This window comes from Thunnus thynnus, chromosome 23, assembly GCF_963924715.1.
Source record: "Thunnus thynnus chromosome 23, fThuThy2.1, whole genome shotgun sequence".
NCBI lineage: Eukaryota > Metazoa > Chordata > Actinopteri > Scombriformes > Scombridae > Thunnus > Thunnus thynnus.
Window position 1 is genome coordinate 184,964 of NC_089539.1, and position 18,478 is coordinate 203,441.

At 39.9% G+C, this 18,478-nt stretch overlaps 1 protein-coding gene across 1 annotated transcript; it reads right to left on the bottom strand.

Annotated features, from left to right (window-relative positions):
- Positions 1-13,935: 13,935 nt before the first annotated feature.
- Positions 13,936-17,724, bottom strand: b2m (beta-2-microglobulin). Its single transcript, XM_067582325.1, has 4 exons — positions 17,572-17,724; positions 15,414-15,686; positions 14,464-14,497; positions 13,936-14,324 (listed from the first exon to the last, which is right to left on the bottom strand). Exons 1-3 carry the CDS (start codon positions 17,633-17,635, stop codon positions 14,484-14,486), a joined length of 351 nt encoding a protein of 116 aa, XP_067438426.1. The 5' UTR covers positions 17,636-17,724; the 3' UTR covers positions 13,936-14,324; positions 14,464-14,483.
- Positions 17,725-18,478: the final 754 nt, after the last annotated feature.

Below are 18,478 nucleotides of genomic sequence, written 5' to 3' on the forward strand. Positions count from 1 at the left end.
TGGACCACTCAGCCACTTTGGAAGCGGACTGAGTAAAACTTGTGAATGAATGAATGAATGAATGGATGGACCGCATCGCATAGCAGCTACGGTGTGTGTAACTCAGTTTGTTCATACAGTGAGTTTCATCTTGCTTGGATTTTGGACACAGTTTGAATATAATTATATATATTCAAATATATTCAAATATATTCAAATATATATATATATATATATATATATATATATATATATATATATATATATATATATATATATATATATATTGCCATCGCTCAAGTCTGAAATTGACCTGTGGAAAAAGAGTGGATCGCTCGTTTGTGCATATTAAGTGACGAAGTTGGATGTGGATGATTTATGTGGAATTGGATTGTGACGTCTGCTCTCTGATGTTTTACTGGATGTGCACCGCTGCTGGTTGATGTCATTATGAGCGGATCAAAGGCTGGTTCAATTGTAAATGATGGAAATGTCAAACAAATGTCATTCTCGCTGAAAAGGGCTTGGCGTGTAAAATTGAGAGACTTCAGAAAGAACGCCAGTCCAGAGTGAATAAAATCTAAGGTGTCATCACTGCATTGAAAAATCTGATGGAAAATGACACCAGTGTATCACAAGTGTGTAATCAGCTGGTAGTTTTGATGCAACTACGGGAGGATGCAATGCCACTGGACGAGTCATTGATGCCTTTAACATCTCAGGGGGAGCAGCAGAAACAAACGAGTGGGTCACAAGTGTCAACAAGTATAATCAAGGGTTTATTGTGGATGCGAAACAATGGCTATCTGAAAATGACAGACTGGTCTCAAGACAGGAGAACTTGGAGGGACTGCCTAGCAAGGGTTTTGAAACTCTTCCAAGCCTGCTGCTGGATGAGCCACAAATTCATAATAAAATTCCCTCAGATGAGGAACAGGATACCGTACCTGGAATGACAAAGAATGCTTTTCTGATGCTTTTAAGTTCAAGATAACAGTTCAAGATCGACCTTTGACTCATAGAGGGATCCTGTCTATGGTCAATTCAATCTATGACCCACTTGGAGTGCTGGTGTCAGTGGTCCTAAAAGCCAAACTCATCTTGCAAGATCTGTGCAGGAAAGGCCTTGGGTGGGATCACACCATACCTGCACCCATCGCAATGGAGTGGACAAAATGGATACAGGAGCTCCTCCTATTGGAACATTTTGAGGTCAGCATATGTTTTAAGCCTGTGGACGTTGGAACTGTGGTTTCTGCCCAATTATACCATTTTGCAGATGCAAGCAAAGTTGGTTATGGGACAGTCACCTACTTGCTGTTATGCAACACAAATGCACAGCCATGCAGTGTCCTTATCATGGGAAAGGCAAGGGTGGCTAAAGCCTATTACCATTCCTAGACCAGAGCTAACAGCAACAGTGGTTGCATTACGCATTGGCCAGGTTGTGGAGGAAGGAATTGCAGATGCACCGCTTGACTCTGCACATCAAAAATGAAACCTCAAGATTCCAAGCATTTGTGGCCAACAGAGTCTCTGTAATCCTTGAAACACCTCACGCAGCTCAGTGGAGATTTGTAGATTTGATTTATTGATTGGGACAGTGTGCAGTTTTAAACATTAAAGATGCACTGTACCTTAGTTAGCTTGCAGCTAATTTGCATCCGTAGTCCCCCACAATCAAAACATACAACAGCACAACAACAAACAATACAAAGCAAAGAAAACCCCCAAAACACACAGAACACACCGTACAAAGTATAAAATACAAAGCTACACACAACAGCACATCACATACACCCATAATGTCAATTAGAAATTAATAATGTAAACTTGTCAAATTAAAAGCAAGACTGCCTGCGCTAATGAAAAGAGTATAGATGGAGTTTAGACTCAGTGGTCACACAGCTGATTCGTCTTTAGTAGATTTTTTAATTTAGCCTTGAATGTATTGATTGAACTACAGTTCTTCATATCATCAGGTAGGGCATTCCACTAAGTTGTGGCTTTCACAGAGAAAGCTGACTGCCCAAATGCAGTGCGACAAAATGGTATGGTACAATCTTGTATGGAGGATATTCTGCAGGATCTAATAGAACTTACTGAGCAAGTGTACACAAAATCACATAGCGGAGGAGGGGCCAAACCATTTGAAATTTTATAAACTAGGCACAAATTTGAGAGTAATCTAAAATTCTCAAAGCTCAGTAAATTGTATTTCTCCAGTACCCTACAGTGATGGAAATGCATTGGCTTTTTGTCCCGAGTTTTTAGTTTGTTTGTATAAGGACTCAAGAGGTTTTATGTCTGTTTCTCCAGCCTGCCCCCAACATGACATAATAACATAAGACATATGGGAAAGAATCATAGCATGCATAAATATCTTGGCTGCATCCAAAGAGAGACAGTTTCTAATATGTCTCAAATTTGCTAAGTTGTACTTTATGGTTTTAACCATTTTTAAACATGTTTCTTAAAGTTCAACTTTGGATCCAGTGTCACACCAAGATATTTAATTTATCAGTACCTATGTCCATTTTTTCACATAAAATATCAGCGTTAGGAGGTTGTACCATAATTTCAGAGAAAAACATACCTTTTGTCTTGTTTACATTTAGACTCAGACATGATTGATCAAGCCAATGTATGATTCTTTCCAATGCAATTGTTAGCTTAGCAGCAGCTAACTCAACTGTTTTTGCATGTATGTACACTACGATGTTATCTGCATACATTTGTAGTTCTACATCATGACACTGTTGAGGGAGATCATTAATATATAGACTAAATAATATGGGACCAAACACTGACCCTTGTGGAACACCCTTTGTGCATTTCATGATACTGGACAGTGTGTCACCAACTTAAAACTTTGATATTAAAACATCATGATTGACTGTATCAAATGACTGACTACTCCTCCTTTGTCAAGTCTTGATTTAATTTGCTCTATTAAGTGCAAGGTAGCAGTTTTGGTGGAATGATTTGCTCTAAAGCCGAATTGCATACAATGTAGACCAAAATTGCTGGTATTAAGAAATGTTGTCTCAGCAACCTTTGAGAGTGCTGGCAGTGTACTTATTGGTCTGTAGTTACTGGCTTCAAGGCGGAAAGGAGCTGTGTTTAAAAGACAAGTTAATTAAATGAGCAATAGGGGGAGTTAAAATATCTTTGTGTGATTTTGGAGCTTTTTAAAGAGCTGATGATTTTGTATACTTGTAACTCATTGGTCTCTACCAGCTCGAAAACCTGACCTGACCTGCGAAAAGCATCTATAGGAACAATATCCAGTTTCCTTTTTGTAATATACATATACAGACTCAAGAAAAAATATTAAAGACAGAAGCAATAGTAAGATGATCTTCAATTAACTTTCCATGTACTTTGAGTTTAAAATCTCCTAAAAATTTTGGGTCCCTCCTTGTGAGATCATCAATGTTTTTCCAATTTACTGTTGCTTTTTGCCTCATTCAAAATATTGAGATAAAAACGAGATTTAGCTTCTCTTAGCTCTTGGATAACTTTGTTCCTTAAACCTTTATAAATCAGCATGTCAGTGTCTCTTCTAGGTTTATTTGCCTTCCTTTGTGCAGCATCTCTAGATTTCATTAGTTTCCACAAATTTTCATTAAACCACGGTAAATTGTTTTTATTTTTAGATTTTATCTGTATCCTCACATTATATATTTCCCTCACAGAGTTGATTCTGCGAGTAAAAGTATCACAGCCATAGTCCAGATCATCAGAGGACAGTATATCATCCCAGTTCAAGCTGTTAATTTCATTGATAAATTCTTCTTGCTTAGCTCTGGGTATGCATCAAAGGATTATTGTCTTAGTTGCCGTGGTCCTAAATCTACTCATAGTCAGTTTTCTCACACATAGGGTTAGGTTATGATCTGATAAGCCAGTGATTAAATTATAACTTTTTGTTATTCTTTCTGGTTTTTTAGTAAATATCAGATCCATCTGTGTACCGGAGCATTTTACAATTCTATTTGGGCCCTTTACTAGTTGTTCTAGTTGGAATTTCTCTGTGATAGTCTGTCATTTTTAGTTTTTTCCTCTTAGTTTTATCCTCCCAGTTCACCTTAAAATCACTGAAAAGTAATAATTCTTTGTGGAGATTAAGCTATTTCAAGAATTCTGTGAGTTGATCATAGAAAGTGTCATCTGCAGAAGGGGGCTTATAGACACCTATGATGTTAAAAGACATTTGTTGAGATAACATTATTTTTATCCCAACATATTCTAATGTGTTATAATAATGTTATATAATTATAAACCACGTTTTCACATTTAATGTTGTCTCTCACATAAAAGAGCACCCCTCCTCCTCTTCCATCAGGTCTGTCTCTTCTGAAACATTGGTATCCGGGCACCGTGTACACACTTGCAGGAGTTGTTTGTTTCAACCATGTTTCAGTCAGACAGAGAAAGTCTAGATTTGAGTGAGACACAAGATGAGTTAGCTGATTGCTCTTTGCAGCAATGCTTCTGATGTTAAAATTTCCACCGAATAGCTTCAGGTCCCATAAGACTTTTGCATGATTGACAGTTTGGAAGGTTTTGAATAACCTCTTGCCTCCTCACTGCAGGGTTTCGATACACAGTGGTGTCAGCAGCAGGTTTTGTGAGAGAGACACTGGACTTATCAAGGTTTCCACAGCCCAGTAGCGAAAAGTTATTCATTGAGACATCATGCCTCGTGTTAACAACGTTTAGTCTGTTAAGGGAGAAGCCAGGCTCAGAAAGTTGATGCTCAATCATCACGGGCACCAGAGGAGTCCCAGACACGCTCAGGCACAAATCAGCACCGATGTTCTGCAACACTCCAGGGGTCACTAGTCAAGACATCTCCAGAGAGCAGGATCAGCATGAAGAGGACACCTACTATTCTCCAAAATGGAGTGGCAGATGACCAGTCCACTGGATCGGTACCTGGGCTCATCCGTGCCGCAGGACAGAGGAATAGATTGCAAAATATCCCAGTAAGTTATGATGAAAACTCACTGTAGGAGCGTCAACTGGCCATGAGCCAGCATGTGAGCACCTTATGCAACCCTGCAGATCTTGCTTCCAGGGGACTTGGAGTGAAGTCATTCCTCAAGGATGCAAAATGGATATCTGGCCCACAATTTCTGATGCTGCCAGAGGAGCAATGGCCTACAAATCCAGATGCTTTGAAATTACTACCAGAACAAGATGATCCTGAGGTCAAAACAAGCATCTTGGCTAATGCTGTTTGTGCCAAACAAGAGCGTGACTCAGTGTCTCAGTTGATCAATCATACCTCATCCTAGAACCATCTAAAAAGGGTGATGTGTTGGATCTTATGATTCAAGAACAGACTCCTAAGTCTCTAAAAGAAGAAGAAAGAGGTCAATTAATTTCTGACTCACCCAAGTGCAGATGAGAGAAACCAGAAGTATATTCTGAGGAAAGAGCTGCGGGGTGTCAAGGATTTATTCCATGTTTCTCTCACTGTGGAGGAGCTAAAGGAGGCTGAGCTGGAAATCATCAGAACCTGTCAAAAGAAAAGATTCCCAGAGGAGTTTTCTAGCCTGCAAAAGGGACAGAATGTGAGACGGACAAGCCACATATACAAACTAAACCCAGTGCTTGATGATGGTGTTCTGAGAGTTGGCAGATGGCTCAGTTGGGCAGCCATGCCAGAGGAGTCAAAGCATCCGGTCATATTGACCAAAGAGCTACATATCTCTGACATCATCCTAAGACAAGTGCATGAGGAAGTTGGCAGTGGCAGAACCCACATGTTGGCGAGGCTACTCCAGAAGTATTGGATTACTGGCACCAGTGTGGCAAGAAAGACTGGCAAAATATGTTGTGTGCTGACGGGTACAAGGAGTTCCTGACAGCCAATAGATGGCAGATTTGCCACACAACAGGATATCTCCAGATATCCCACCTTTCACCTCAGGAGTGAATTGTTTTGGTCCATTTGATGTAAAACATGGAAGATGTCATGGAGTTATATTCACCTGCTTAGCTTTAAGAGCTGTGCATATCGAAGTAGCAACATCAATGGATACCGATTCCTTCATCAATGCTTTACGTCGCTTTATAGCAAGACGAGGCCAAGTCAAAGAGCTCTGCTCAGACAACGGTACCAACTTTGTTGGCACTGATCGAGAGTTGAAAAGATCTATCGAACAATGGAATCTTTCTCAGATCCATGAGGAACTCCTACAGAGAGGTATTAAATGGATATTTAATCTTCCAACTGGCTCCCATCATGGAGGAGCATAGGAGAGACTACTTCACTCCAAGGAGGAAAGTCTCCACACAGTCCTCTGTGAAGTTGAAGCTATTCTTAATAGCAGACCAATAACAAAAGCATCCACAGATCCTAACGACCTAGAGGCTCTGACTCCCAACCACCTTCTGCTCCTCAAAGGTCAGCCATCTTAGCCACGTGGTGTCTTTGAAAGGCAGGACTTGTATGTGCTGCTCAGATGGAAACAAGTACAGTATATGTCCAATTTGTTTTGGCAAAGATGGACAACGGAATATCTGCTGCAGCTTCAGGAATGTCAAGTGGAACTTTTGTTTGTGACAGACTGGATGAGGTCTTATTGTGTGTGTGTGTGTGTGACAAAATGGCGACATGACCTGACGTGATGGGTCGTGACGTTGTGGGTCTGGGACGTGGATGTGACTATGGGAGGAAGTCATGTCACGCGAAAACCAAATGGCGGAAGTACAGCGGTGTCTTGGATAGACAATAGCAAGATGGCGCCGCCTGGTGGCGTCTGGCACTCACCCAATTCCGTGTAAAACATGTGTATGATGGTGGATAAGGAAAGACAGAGCAACGCTTTGTCCGACCATCAGATGTGTGTATATGTGTGCGTGCACGCGTGTGTGTGCATGTTAGTTGCAAGAGAGGGAAGAAAGAGGAGAGAAAGCAACCGTGAGGGGGAGAGAAGCGGTTCCTTTGTTCACAGAGAGCGCATGTACGGATGGCAGTCTGTAATGCTCTGGTTTCTGATGGACAAAGCAACTTACTTTCTTATTCAAAGTGGCTCAAACACAGCAGTAGTCCCAAGCGGGACAAACACAAAACAGTCTAGCATGGTGAACACAGCTAAACAGTCAGTGAACTTTAAATACTCCTCAAAGTAAAGCAGAACAAATGGACTCGGCGGTCCGTCAACTCACACAACAAAGAAAATGATAGCAATAAAGCTTAAAAAGCTAAAAGCTAACAACAGCACTGAAGCTGAAACTAACACACTATATCATTGCCTCTGCCCAGACTTAAGCCTCTAACTTGGTCACTTCAGAAAGTGAGCAGGGTGTGTTAAGTCTGTCTTTCAGTCCGGCTTGGTTCCTTGGCTCGGATACAGCAAGTTGGTCAGCAGAGTTGACTCAGTTGAGGAAGAGCGGGGCAGAGAAGTTCTGCGTCTTCTTGAAGAAAATCCTTTTTTTCCTTCTGCAGGGAAAATGAGAGCGCTGGTTGCAGCAGCGGTCTCTCAGTAATGGTGTTCGGTTGAACACAGGTGAAGTCTTGTCTCGTTGGGTCACACAAAGAATGCACATGTATGTGCATTCTTTGTGTGACCCCATGGTTGAGGACCAACATAAGTTAACCAATAAAGCTCAATTTGATTTGATGGCAATAAAAACGAGTTTAACTTATTTGATAAAGAATACAGATGGTTATCTATAGTTACCTTATTCAATTAAAATTCCACAGGTTTCTAATTGACAAACAGGTGCACAGCAAAGACAGCTTCCTGCCAGTCTGCCCCTCTAGCACAGGCCACATATTAGCTGTCTAAAAGTTGAGCTCTCGGGCAGTCCATAGAGGAGTGGTTTGTGTGGCTGCGGTCGACTGATATTTCCAACCAAACCAAACCAAAACAAACCAAATTGCTGAAAGAAAAGTAACAGCTGTTCCTCACCCAGTCCCTGACATGTGAACCTGTCATCTCCGCTGTCCATGATTTTACAGAATTTTTGATGACAAACAGAGAGACATCGAAGAGAAAGGTTTAGGAGTCAATCTGAACATCCACTCTCCCTCACACACACTGCTGCAACTACCACAGAGCTGTAGTTCTGTTTTGCTTAAGTACAGAACGTCCTTATACCCCTATCCCTAAATATACAATGCATTATTTTGTTTTTCCCACAAAGCACGACAGGCCCAGTACAGGGCAGAGGGAAATAACTGCCTGTAAAAAGTTCATAAAATGCTGAGGTGGACATTTTTTTCCGAATGTTTCTAAAAGACAAGGCCTTAACGCTACCAAAACAACACTCCAAGTGTATTTAGTCCAAACAATGTTTGTTTGGCAATAATTTCAATACTCTAGTTATGAAATAAAAGCCCTATGAAGGGACAGTTCTCTTTCCAGTGATAACAAGCATGACATAGACTGAGTTAACCAGCTCATGTCAGCCCCACAGCAAACACACAGCCAAACTTCACATTTTACAGTCAACATGTCAAATTTTGTGTGTCAAGTTTCAAGATTCAAGATTTTTTTTTTGTTATTTTACAACACAATGTTGTACAAAGAAATGTAGTCTGTAGTCCCCCAATCCAATGCCACTCACAAAAACAGAAACCACACAAAAGGACCAACAAACAACAAGTCACAAAAACAAAACTATTTTTTATGCTGTAGTGCAGAAGATGGATTGAGGAGTCTCACAGCCTGAGGAAAGACGCTGTTCTGTTGTCTGGTGGTACGACAGCTGATACTTCTGTATCTCTTGCCAGATGGCAGCATGGTGAACAGGCTGTGGCTGGGGTGGGTACTGTCTTTTAGTATCCTTTGGACTCTATGCAGGCTCCTCGCCTCACCGATATCACTGATGCTCGGTAGATGGGTACCGATGATGTTCTGGGCAGTTTTAATCACCCGTTGCAGAGCCTTCCTGTCTTGGGCCGAGCATTTCCCATGCCAATTTGTGATGTTTCCAGTCAGGATGCTTTCTATTGCTCCTCTGTAAAAGTTAACAAGAACTTGAGATGGGAATCTTGCCTTCTTAAGTTTCCTCAAGAAGTACAGTTGTTTCTGAGCTTTTTTTTCTAGAGTGGAGATGTGTGATGTCCATGACAGGTTCACTGTGATGCTGATACCCAGGAACTTAAAACTGTTCACCTGCTCCACCTCAGCTCCATTGATGTAGACAGGGGTGTGTGTCTTTGCCTCCTTTTTTCTAAAATCAACAATCAGCTCCCTGGTTATGTTGACATTGAGCAGTGGGTCTTTCTCTGTGCACCATTCTGCAAGATTGTTGATTTCCTCCCGCTTTGAACTCTCATTGTTTGAAATCCATCCGATGATTGTGGTGTCGTCTGCAAACTTCACAACAGATTCCTCTCCATGTCTGTGGTTGCAGTCATGAGTGTACAGCGTAGATAGGAGGGGTCTGAGCACACAACCCTTGGGGGCTCCGGTGTTGAGCACTAGAGTGGAGGAGATGTGACCACCAATCTGAACTGTCTGGGGTCTGTTTGTGAGGAAGTCCAATATCCAGTTGTAGAGTGTGGTACTTAAGCCCAGAGTGCTAAGTTTTACAATCAGTTGCATGGAGGAGATTGTATTAAAATGCTGAGCTGAAATCAACAAACAGCATTCTGATGTAGGTGTTGTTATTTTTAAGGTGTGAAAAAACTGAGTGGAGGACAGTGAAGATGGCATCCTCTGTGGATCTGTGGGTTCTGTAAGCAAACTGATGAGGGTCCAGGCTGTCTGGGATGTTGTCTTTGATGTGCTTGAGAACCAGTTTTTCAAAATACTTCATCAGAATACAAGTTGCCACAGGGCGGTAGTTATTTAGACTAGACATAGACACAGACTTTTTCGGTACAGGGATGATGGTGGCTGTCTTGAAGCAGGTGGGAACACTCTCCTGTGACAGTGATATGTAAAAAATGTCAGTTATAACATCAACTAGATGGTTGGCACATGTTTTTAGTACACAGCCAGGGATGTTATCAGGCCCAGCAGCTTTATCCATATTCACTCTCAGCCGGAGTCTTCTCACATCCGCTGTGGATACTGACAGTGGCAGGTCTTCTGGAGGCAGGGTGGACCTTACAGCTGACTTTGTTGAGGATATCAAAGTGAGCGTAGAATGTGTTAAGCTCATCTGGCAATGTGGCCTCCCACATTATGGGACTGTAGCCTGTGGATTGCCTGCCACATATCTTTGGTATTGGTGTGCTGTGGTAAGTGTATTGTGTCATTTCCAGTTGCCGGCTGTGTTTACTGATAGCGTTTTTGCTGCTCTTAACTCAGTTAATTCTGCTATATTCCTCATTACTTTGGATAAATACCTGCTGTACATTTAACCTTATGCTAGTTCTACTCAAGCACTCTTAGCTCTCCTTATAAAAGAAGGAGAGAGCTAAGAGTGTAAGGTCGGCCCTAACTATAAGCTTTATCAAAAAGGAAAGTTTTAAGCCTATGCTTAAACATAGAGAGGGTGTCTGCACCCTGGACCAAATCTGGAGGATGGTTCCACAGGAGAGGAGCCTGATAGCTGAAGGCTCTGCCTCCCATTCTACTTTTAAAGACTGTAGGAACCACCAGTAAGCCTGGGAGTGCAGTGTTCTAGTGGGATAATACGGTACTATGAGCTCTTCAAGATATGATGGTGCCTGACCATTAAGGGCTTTGTAAGTTAGGAGAAGGATTTTAAATTCTATTCTAGATTTTACAGGAAGCCAATGTAGCGAAGCTAGTATGAGAGAAATGTGATCTCTTTTTCTAGTTCTAGTCAGTACATGTGCAGCTGCATTCTGGAACAGCTGGAGAGTCTTTAGAGACTTGTTAGGGCAGCCTGATAAAAAGGAATTGCAATAATCCAGCCTAGAAGTAACAAATGCATGGACTAGTTTTTCTGCATCTTTTTGGGACAGGATGTGCCTGATTTTTGCAATATTACGTAAGTGAAAAAAGGCAGTCTTTGAAATTTGATTTATGTGGGAGTTAAATAACATATCTTGATCAAAGAGAACTCCCAGATTCCTTATGGTGGTGCTGAAGGTAAGGGTAATGCCATCCAGTGTAGCTATATCATTAGATAATGTGTTTCTAAGGTATTTAGGACCAAGCACAATAACTTCAGTTTTATTTGAGGTTAGTGGTAGAAAATTGCAGGTCATCCAGATCTTTATGTCCTTAAGGCATGCTTGGAGTTTGTTTAACTGATTGATTTCATCAGGGTTCATTGATAAATATCCAGTCTCTGCAAAAGGATTTGATGGTCAATTGTGTCGAATGCGGCACTAAGATCTAACAGGACAAGTATGGAGACAAATCCTTTGTCCGATGCAGTTAGGAGGTCATTTGTGACTTTCACCAGTGCTGTCTCTGTGCTATGATGCGCTCTAAATCCTGACTGAAAATCCTCAAATAAACATTTGTTATGTAGAAAGTCACAAAACTGATTAGAGACTGTTTTCTAAAGGATCTTAGAGAGAAATGGAAGGTTACGCTAAAATGTCAGAATCAAGAGTAGGCTTCTTAAGAAGAGGTTTAATGACAGCGACTTTAAAGTACAATAAAAACACATTTTAAGTTTAAGATAAATAAGATAAATGTAAACTTTAAGTATAAAGTAAAAAAGTATACAAATATATAAAAAATATAAATAGCATATGCAAATTAATTAAAAACTAACTCTTTAAAAAGGTCTTTCTCTTTGGGAACAAACCCCACATCATGAGATCCGTGCTCATCAACATCTAGCCTAAACATTTTTCATACTAATGTTAGATGGTGGAAGTTGATGGACCTGCTAAGAAAAAATAGTGTGGAACATATTGTCATGATGATTTTAGAGGACATGGCATATCTCATCAATACCATTAGGATGCAATGAATTCACATTCATCAGTATCAGGACCTGATACTTCCTGTGGAGAGATAAGAAATAGTTACTCTATGATACTAAGCAGCAATAGCTGCTTACAAATTACATTCAGAGTATATTCAGTCCTTATTAATTTATATTATTATATCATCTTTTTAAAAAATGTATTCCATTTGATTTACTTAACTTTAATCAGTTTCACAGGCTGGGTGGGGGGTTTCCTAGTACTGGTTGTTGCTGCAATGGTACCGCAGTTAAGGGGGATTCACACATTTTGAGACAGTAATAGTGTGAGTCCCCTCGTGCCTCTGTCTCTCTCATGGATGTATAATAAGAGCTGGATAGGGCGCCACCGCTCAGCCTTGCAGCCAATGTTCCCCAGTGGCCACTCGTGGTGTTGCAGCGAAAAATCCCCCTGCGGCCCAAAAAGGATTTTCCCCATAGACCATCATTGTAAAACAGACGTCTGTAAAACTGTTGACAGGACACCTCGAACTGCAAACAACGTCAATTATGACTCTTTCTATTATGAACTTTTGATTCATGAAGGTTTTATATCTATAAAACTTTCCTCAAGCCGAGAAAAGCGATTTAAAAATCAGTGACGTCATCACAATGTAAAGTCTATGGGCCGAGCGGGAGCTCGCGGGCGGGGCCAGCGGGGGAAACACTACTACACAAATTCAGTGGGCCTTACAACGCGGAAGCAAACCCGGAAGCTAGAAACTTTTTTGGCGTATGCACCAGGCGCATCGATGTCTAAAGTGAATTGGATACAGCGTCGGAGACGGGGCCCCGTTCATTCCGATGAAAGTTGCTCAGTGACGCATGAAGCAATAAAAAATCGACATGAAATTACCCGGATCCTCCGCATTGTTCGGCCCATACAGCATGCGCACTAGTAACTTTCGCTGGCCGAGTCGGCTACTTCCGGTTTAGCCCTCCGGCTAACTTGAATGGGGATAAAACAATTCAATCATGCGGCTCTTCTAGGCTTTTGAAGTGTGATCGGACCGAACGGATTTAATTCTGATAGTGAGAGCCAGTCATTTGACGCGGGTTCTGACGCTCAGAAAAATTTATCTGCTGATTTACAGACGTCTCTTTCACAATGTAGGTCTATGGGAAAAAGTCTTTTTGGGCCAGTGTGCGTCACATGACGTTGTAATTACACGGTTTGGCCACTATGTCAAATTTGCTTCAAAGCCTGGCGCTCTTCCTGTATCCGGTTCTCTTTATACATCCATGGCATACGCCAAAAAGTTTCTATTGGATACAGGATATTATCTATTTTTATACAGTCTATGGTATCAAGTTCCCTTAATACATCCATGGCCAGGCGAGCAATTACTCTAGGACTGAATGGGCGCTATTTTTAGTCCGATATCCAGCCCTTATAATACATTCATGGTATCTCTAGTGTCTTGGTAGAAATAAACATATCTTTTTTTTAAAAGGCCTTTAATTCATGTTAGCCCAAGTTTTATGTTTCCAGTTACACTATTTTGAATGTAATTTTATATTTTATTTATTTTACTCTATTGCATTCTCAGTACCTGTAATTGTGGTGCTGATTTGTTGTCATTTTGTTTTTCCTATATGTAAAGCACTTTGTAACAGTTTAAAAAAGTGCTAAATACTATAAATGAAGTTAATTACTTATTAACACACCACCAATGTCAGTCACATCACCTCAATGTTCCCACGCTGATCCTCAACTCTGTAGATTATTTAGTGTTTTATTTCTAGTGCCATTTAAAAGTGTGAAATGTAGTATATATACATTTGGGACATTTTTCATGAAGTGGAATAGTAGTTTTCATGTTCCATGTTCACTTTCATACAATCTGTGTGAAATGAACATTTCATAAGGCAGCTACGGAATCAGCATTAGACTGCCCAGTGAAGCACACCATATACTGTAGTCTATATGTACAGCATATGTATAAAAAATATATCATGTCTGGGGGTTCTTTGTCTACCCATAATGGGTCCAGGGAGTGTTACCAATTTCTATTACATGAAACCATATCAATATCCCTATGATACATATTTGAAATGAAGAGAGTTGTGTTTTTAAAAAATGAAACATGTAGCAATTATTAAGAAGCCTTTATTTAGTAGAAGGCATTAAAAATACAGTCAAAATTGTAGAATACACTTCTATCTAGTCCTGAAAGAACAACCCATTCATATATTATTTACCTGACCAGATATCAATTAGTTAGAAAATACAATTTAAGTCATTATAAGAAATTGGTGGCAAGCAATCTAGGCAACACACAGCTAAATTACAAGTGACTAAACAACCTGAAGCCCATGCATACTTTCATGAAAACAGTCAATTAAAATTTACAATCCCCTTAATATGATATTGCTATTTGGTTCTGTGAAAAGAAAAGTGAGAATGTCAGGGAGAAACTGTGATCCTTTTGATTGAAGATATGAGGAGTAAATGCTGCTGTAGCTGAGCTCATCTGACATTGCTGTGGACGGAGAAAATGACATCACAGTATCATACAGCAGACAACAACAAATCAACATCTGCTGTGACAATCAAATGTGACATTCCTGGTGGAGAGTGATGGAGTAGCTTCAGTGAAAGCAATGAAGAGGTGAACTCACCAAGCTTGGGCTCCACTGAGTTACATGTTTGGCTCTGTTAAAGAAAGAAAATAGCATACAGTAGTTTTTAGACACAAGCTGGTAAAGAAACATTTGCATTTACCACTGAATCTTATCTCTCTGTGCATTAATATGCTTCATGATGCATTTGATTACGTTATCTCATGCATTTTTAGTTTATAAAGGACAAACAACCTGATGCATTATGTATAATTGTCTCCCATTATATGCATTTTTGCTTCAGATGTGCATCAACATGCATATTTTAAAACATGTACTTCTTCTGTATTAATAAAATAATACAATTTTAAATTCTCTCAAAGTAACAGTATAGATAACTTTCCAGACTTGGCAAAGGTATGTGTTCTGATTTTGTAGTTTATCCTTATTATGTTAAATCATTTCTCTCTTAATGTCTCTTTTTATTGCCTACTTTGTTGACTATATCACAAGTTGTTATATTATTTTTCCTGTTTTGAATCTTTCTACTGCTGTTGTTGTTGCATGGAGCTTATTCATGACAGAGGGAGTGTGATAATACATACATTACAAGACAAGGTTAAGGCAAACTGCATCAATGAAAGTAGTAAGTAACTGCAAACCACACATTTATTTAATAATTTTCCGATCCTAGTTGGATATCCTTCAACATAAAGTGGTTTCACTTCCGACCAGCCATTCCTTCTTTACCCACATTGCTTTCAGTTTATTCCTGCCTTTTGCCTGTCACCTGACTCTGTACTTGCGTCCCAGCCTTCCACTTCTGTTTGCCTGCCTCATCCTGTTCATTATCTATTGTTTAAATATATTTGCCTGCCTGTTTCAGGTCATTTGTCTTAACTGACTGTTGCTGAAAGGTATCCTGCCTATTAACCAGATAAACCTCCTTAATTCTTCTAAATCGTAGTTACGAGAACTTAACACACACATTTTGGCTGATCATAACTCACCCCAGGCATAGTCTTTAGTGCTTGCTCCATGAGTGACCTTGCAGCTGTACTTGTCTTCTCTCAGGGGGCTGAAGGCCACGCTCTTGGTCAGATGGAAGTGCCAGTCCTGTTTGAAGGCCAGGTCAGTCTGCTTGGCATCAGGGAGTTCCACTCCATTCTTCATCAGCTGGATGCTGATGTCAGGGGGGTGGAAGCCACTCACATGGCAGATCAGGGTGTTTTCCATCCCGAACTCTCCTGGTTTACTGCTGTACACCTGAACCTTGGGTGGACCTAGAGGTAACATGGAGAAGGAAATTATGTAAATCTATCATGAACCACAGATTGCCATGTCACCTGATGCAAGACACATGAAAACACTGATCAGTATTTCTATGGGCAACAATCAGAGATGGGTGCTGTACATTGGAAGAATTTATTTTACTGAGAATTTAGAAATTCATATTTTTTATATACACATTCATTATACTAATATCTTTATCATTTTTATTATTATTATTATTATTGTTGCTGTTGTTATTGTTATCATCATTATCATTATTATTGTCATAATCATTATTATTATCATAATCATTATTATTATTATTATCATTACTATTGTCATTATTATTATTATTGCCGTTGTTGTGGTTCTTGAGGGTGGTGGCCGTAGCGGTGGAGGCAGTCGTAAGTCCGGGTAATATTATATTTGCAAGGCGGTGGGGGTGGGGGATGGAGCAGGGCGTGGGGTTGGGGGGCGCCGGCCTCTCCCGACTCTTTGCCCTCTGGTGGTGTGGCCGTGGTCTTTGGCGAGGGCAGTGGGAAGTAGCTGGCTTAGGTACCTCCACTCCTACCTCTCATATAGTAAAAATTAATTAATTAATTAATAATTAATTAATTAATTAACAAAAATTGTCTCTTCCCACTGGACAGACTCTCTCCAAAATGGCCTGAAAGTGGTCAAACTATGGAGTAGACTAAATTTGGGGCATCTCCAAAACAAACAAACAAACAAAAACAAAAACAACAACAACAACAAAAGACAGAGAGGGAGAAGGGGGAAAGAAGGAAAACAACAAACAATATAGGACGAATACCCCTTAGCTGGTCTTAGCTGGTCTGGTCTCTGGGCTGTGGCTGTGTTACTGGGGGGGCTGGCTGTCATATGAGAAAGTAATGGTGTCCACCCCTCCTTGGGCTCTGTGTGTTTGGCTCCACCCCCCATAGCCATATTAATTTATATTAATTAATATAAACTCAAATTGATATTAATTGATATAAATTCATATAAATATCTAATTATTTAACCCATTTTACTGTTATTGTGGCTGCCTCTGCCGCCGCCACAGTAATACTAACAAACAAGACTATTATCATTATTACTATATATTGTTGTATTGTTGTTATTATCATTTTTATAATAATTATTTGCTCTCTCACGTATTCTTTCTCACCCCCCCTCCCTTTCTCACTTTCATTAATCCCCCCCCCCCTTCCCTTTTCCCTATCGCCCCTGATCACTCCATATTGCTTAGTTACTCTTTACATTTATTATCTTTTTCATTGTAATATGATGTTGTTGTTTGTCATTATTTTTGTTTGTTTGTTTGTTTGTTTGCTTGATTTGTCTTGTTTATTTGTTTTTTTTTCTTTTCACTATGTCTCGTTAACTGTATCACTAATAAAAAAAAAAAGAGAATTTAGCAATTCACACTCTGGAGTTTGGGCTGATTGAGTAAACCTGAAGACAGTATATGTGTACCTTACAGAGGCCACTGGAGGGAGTTATCACAGCACAGTTGATATTACAGGAAATCGAAACCAAGTCTAGATTGTTGAGGGGAATTCCACTGAGATTAAAATATGACGGACATAATTTATAATGTTCCTCTTTCATTCTTAAATTACCTCTTACGTTTGCATCTTGGGCTTTCTAACAGGTCATAAACAGTTTATTACAGATGGATTATCTTATTGCCGGCCTTAGTTTCTATATGTTATATATATTATCTATATGTTAGCTATTAAAAACAAACAACAAACGTACAATTAATCTGTGATGTGGTTTACTGGTAATCATCATTAATAAAGGACATTTTACCCGAGATGCTGCTTCTGGTTTTCTTCAGTGAAATGGCATAGTTTATATTGCAGCAGGTAGATCAAAAACATGACTTACTGTGTTTGGAATCCACTGCGCAGTAGACTGCCGCCAGAGCTGCGAGACACAAAAAAACCTTCATGTTTGATCAGTTCTTCTTTTGTAGTTTACAGGAGGTCTGAGCGTGCGTCTGTCCGCCTTGTTCAGAGAGCTAAAATGAAGTGAAAGTGTAGAGCAGGGCAGCATAATCCAGTGCTCTAAGACTGCCCACTACATCACACCAGCCAATCATTAATTTCCATCACACTGTTACTGGGTAAAATATGACCGAACAGGTTTGGTTTATTATGAACGGGAATGTTTGTGGAAACTCCCTGAAAACCCATGTTCAACACCCTCATAAGACTACTTAAATGCTTGGTCATAAGATATAACTTGGCCCCAATTCTGATCATTTACTTAAATATAAGAATGTTACAAGTTACAAGTATAAAATCTGTAATCTACTTGTATGGTAGTGCCTCACATTTATATAATGCATCATTTTTTTTCTACACAATTGTTATGTATTTTGTTGCATGTTGATTATTGCCTGTTTTGTCTGTCTGTATTCGTTTTATCTATTAGAGTATGGCTTGCTGTTTTCACTTTCCTTTTTGTGTGAACTGTGAAAGTTCCATCATATTGTCACAAAATGGACTAAAACATTTGATAACAATAATCTAATAGCAATCCTAAATGCAGCATGAGTAACCTACTCTGTGGCACAAATCAACAGTGCTCCCTAAGTCACACTCATGGAACCCTCACTAACTTTAAATGGTGTGCATGATTAAGAGAAGGAGGGTGTGAGGGATCCGGAGTCTGTATGAGGAGTGGGACAACACTTTGCTCTGAGCATGTAAACTTGTTACACTTGTGTGTCTTAGTCAGAATACTTTGATGGCAGTCAGGTACAGTCACATCTTTAACTGTGTGCACACTT